The 3,738-nt window shown below is 36.9% G+C and overlaps 1 protein-coding gene across 1 annotated transcript; it reads right to left on the bottom strand.

Annotated features, from left to right (window-relative positions):
• Window positions 1–1,432: 1,432 nt before the first annotated feature.
• On the bottom strand, window positions 1,433–3,433 carry LOC135690897 (uncharacterized). The gene has a single exon (XM_089113973.1). It carries the CDS (start codon window positions 3,431–3,433, stop codon window positions 1,679–1,681), a length of 1,755 nt encoding a protein of 584 aa, XP_088970099.1. The 3' UTR covers window positions 1,433–1,678.
• Between the last annotated feature and the right edge of the window lie 305 nt (window positions 3,434–3,738).

Here is a 3,738-nt window from a genome sequence, read left to right as displayed (position 1 = left end):
GTTTCGAATTTGAGGGTCTATATCTTGAAAACGAGTGTAGATTTTCGAAAAAAAAATTTACGATACCTTTCAACTCTCAACTGTCTACCAATTTATGCAAAAATCTCAAAAAAAATTTTAGGCTGGAGAGAATAAACCACTTGAACCAAGCAGCCTCGTTTTGAGATAGTTCCAGCCAAATTTCTTCTTGTTGCTCATAAAAAACTTTCACCCCGGAACGAAAATTAATTTTCATTCCATTTCTTTTGCAACATATCTTGAATACTGAACTCTTCACTGGCTTTAGTGGCTTTTAAAGCTGGTCAAAACCTTTTCAAGAAAAGCAACATCAAGTTTTTATAAATTTGCTTGGTACTTTTTTCACTCTTACTAGAAATTATATATTTTTAATAAACAAGTCCGCCGCTGGTTAAAATAAGCTGACATCAAGGGTATTTGTAAACTTTAGTTCTGATAATTTTTTTCTATTTGTATTCAATTTGCCTATTATCAAATTTTCATTTTTAGACATGAAGATCAAGTACCAGAAAGCTTCTATTTCATGTTTTACAGAAAGTTTAGGTACCAGGAAGCCTCTAATTCATTTTATAACCTCGTTTCCATCAAAAATTTGAACGTGGAACAAAGGCTGTAAATTTATTGGTTCTTATTAATTGTGATATGCTTATTTTGAAACTTGATCTCATACGGCGGAATCCTTTTTCATGCTTAAGGCTACGGTAAATGTTTTCTGGATGAACGCATCCTTTTTTCAATTATTTCATAGTCAAGTAGCCGAACTTTAAAGGCACACAAACATACCAAAAAAACCCATGTAAACGAAGGTTTCCATAATTTCTTTATCAAGCTTTTAGTTGAGGTCTTGACCCGGATTACACTGTGGTTTATGAGTGTACCTTGCAAGTGTAATCAGTAAAATCCCGTTTTTTCCGGACTTACAATTCCTCTACATACAGGTATGAAAAAGCTATTTTGTACCCAAGGAACCAATCGAATGGCTCAATAATTTGCACACGACCAGGACAGATGTCGGGAAATGAAAACGTATTTCAAAATTTTTGTATTTGCTCTGGTCCGTTTTATAGCCAAATACAGCTATGAGAGGGAGGAAATATTGTTTGCCAATTTTTGACAGGGTATAGTTTCAAGGGGAGGTGGAATTTGAAAAATCTGACACAAACTTTGGTAGCTAAGGATCTGCACTTTCTGCTGATATAAGTCAGATTCTGTTAACTCAGACGCAAGGGTACAAAATAGCTTTTGAAGGTGGTGCACTCATTTAAGGGATAAATTTGCAAGTATGTTGATTTGAAATTAAATTTGGCTCGGTTCTACATCAATCAAATTTGACGTCACTCGACTTGTCCCTCTCTGGCTCCGTGTACACTGCACGTAAAATAGGACAAACGATGGAAGGGAATATCCATAGAAGTTGAGATACGTAGCTAGATTTACGAAAACAATCGTTTCTAAAGGGTTATAGGCCTAGAGCTTACAGGCCCCAATCTAAAGAGCTACTAGATTTCTTAATTTTAAAGGAACATTGGTAATTAGACAGAAGGCAGGTTTAAAATATGAAATTTTTTACAAATGCCAATACATCCCTTTATGTTACTTGGTTCAATTTATCTCATTGCTAGCAAATGTTTTGGTGTTAATGTATAGGCTACTCAATCTACTAGGAAGAAGAAGTGAATCGCCTTTTGAATTTACAAAACAATTGTTCTTTCAATTGTCTTCGGAAAGTCTTATTATAATAGCAGTAAATCAAAGGATTGGAAAGACTGTTGAGGTACCCAATCAAAAGTGTCACTTTGTCGATTGTTTTAGGAATGTGGACCGACGAAAGTGACTCGACAAACATAGTAACAACAAATGGAAACCAGGAAATGAAGAAAACCGCTACGATCATGATGCACATCATCGTCAACTTCTTTTCCTCTTCCCTTTGCCTGTTCGCCTGTATCACAACATGAAGCTCTTCACTTTGTTGGTGGCTATCAGAACTAGAAGATACTTCATTTTGCTGGCCAACAACGGTATTATTGACAGCTGAAAGTATGTCTTTAGGTTGACTGCAATCGTCGGGTGCCGAAATTTCAAAAGTAACTACTGGTTCGTCTTCAACCGTAATGTTGACGCCTGAAAGTATGTCTTTAGGTTGACTGCAATCGTCGCATGCCGAAATTTTAAAAGTAACGACAGGCTCTCGTAAGCACGACGCTTGCTCTTGATCAGTATAATTGTTTTTTTTAATAAGATCAGTTGCCTTCCAGTCAGTGATACTGTCTATGTCAGATGCATCAGAATGACTGTTTGCCATCTGACTATAATGCAACTGTGGACAAGATTTGGTGCGCTTACGTAGACTATTTAGTATGGTCGTTTTGTCATTTCTTTTGCTGTTTTCCCAAGATTTCTGTTTAGGTTTCAGCTTTTGTTTACGCTTCAAAAATTTACGTAGTTTCCTCTTGGATAATCCTCTTTTTTGCGTGATACATTTGGTTGGATGAGTCTTCTGTGAGCAGCGGTGTTGAGTTTCAAAAGATGTACCTGGTATTCCATTAGTAAAGCCTGTTACTTGAGACTTTCCATTAACAACAAAAGCACCGGCCTTGACATGACAGTCACTGATTCCTTCTGTGTTCTTTTTAATCTGCTGCAGCTCCACTACATCACCTCTAATGCCTGAGTCATTCCCAATATCGTTGGTTACCTGTTGGTAAGCTAGCTTCTTCTCCGAAGTATTAGTATCAGGCGTGTTTGACAAATAATGCCTAGAAGGCGATTTTTTACTACCAAGTTGCTTTCTCTTGTTAGAGAATGAGCTTAGATCCGCTTTACTCTTCTTCCAGAATCTGTATATTTTGAAGTAGCAAATACCCATAATGCAAACAGGCAAAAAGAAGCAAATAAACATGAGGGCAAATGTATATAAGGGTGTGACTCTCCAGTCAACAAAACAGTGAGCTTTTCCAGATTTGAAAGAAATTTTTGAAAAATTAAAAAGTGGAGGGGCAGATAGAATAAGAGCTGCCAACCAGATTGCAAATACAGCAAAGGAAATTCGTCTTTTTGTTACAATATCATAATATGAACTCCAATGCACAAGATGAATGTATCGGTGCACATTCATTGCGGTGACAGAGAATACAGATGCTATCAAAAAGGTCATCTCGAAGAAGCCTGAAATATCGCACAGAATGCTTCCTGTCTGTCTGAAGTAAGGCAACGATGTCGAGGCTGCAGTAAATGGGATGTTGAAACAGGAGACAAGAAAATCTGAAGCAGCGAGGCTGAGGAGGAACATTGTGCCACGAGTCTGCAGCCTACTACACTTATACACAGCAATAAACACAAATATATTGGAAATGAATGTGAAAGTGGCAGCAGCTGCCAATATTACTATCCAAATAGCAACACCTGCGTCCATCTTGCACTGGCCTCCTTCTCAACTACATTTTACTGGCAACTGTAGGCAACTGTTGCATGTTTGTCGTTTTGAAAGCTTTCACGATATCACCTTGGCTCAACACTTTGACTATCTTTCAGCTATCAGTTTTGCTTCTTGCAATCACTGATTAGGCCTAAAATAAGATTTCTGTCTTAAAGGATGTTTTAATTGGAATTACAATATATCATGATTAAAAAAGACAAAAGGAATCAACAGTCAGTATACGATAACGTCTAAACGATAATTTTACAATTTAATAGCTAAAGTTTCTGTAAAATCTTCAA

The sequence above is a fragment of the Rhopilema esculentum genome, chromosome 4, assembly GCF_057945365.1.
Source record: "Rhopilema esculentum isolate cy_ngs chromosome 4, ASM5794536v1, whole genome shotgun sequence".
Classification (NCBI taxonomy): Eukaryota; Metazoa; Cnidaria; class Scyphozoa; order Rhizostomeae; family Rhizostomatidae; genus Rhopilema; species Rhopilema esculentum.
Note: the sequence above shows the minus strand (reverse complement) of the source record. Positions and strands in the feature narration are given on the sequence as shown.

What these genes read in the sequence shown, in the direction of transcription:
- LOC135690897 (XM_089113973.1), bottom strand. Translation starts at nt 3,433, where the DNA reads ATGGACGCAGGTGTTGCTATTTGGATAGTAATATTGGCAGCTGCTGCC.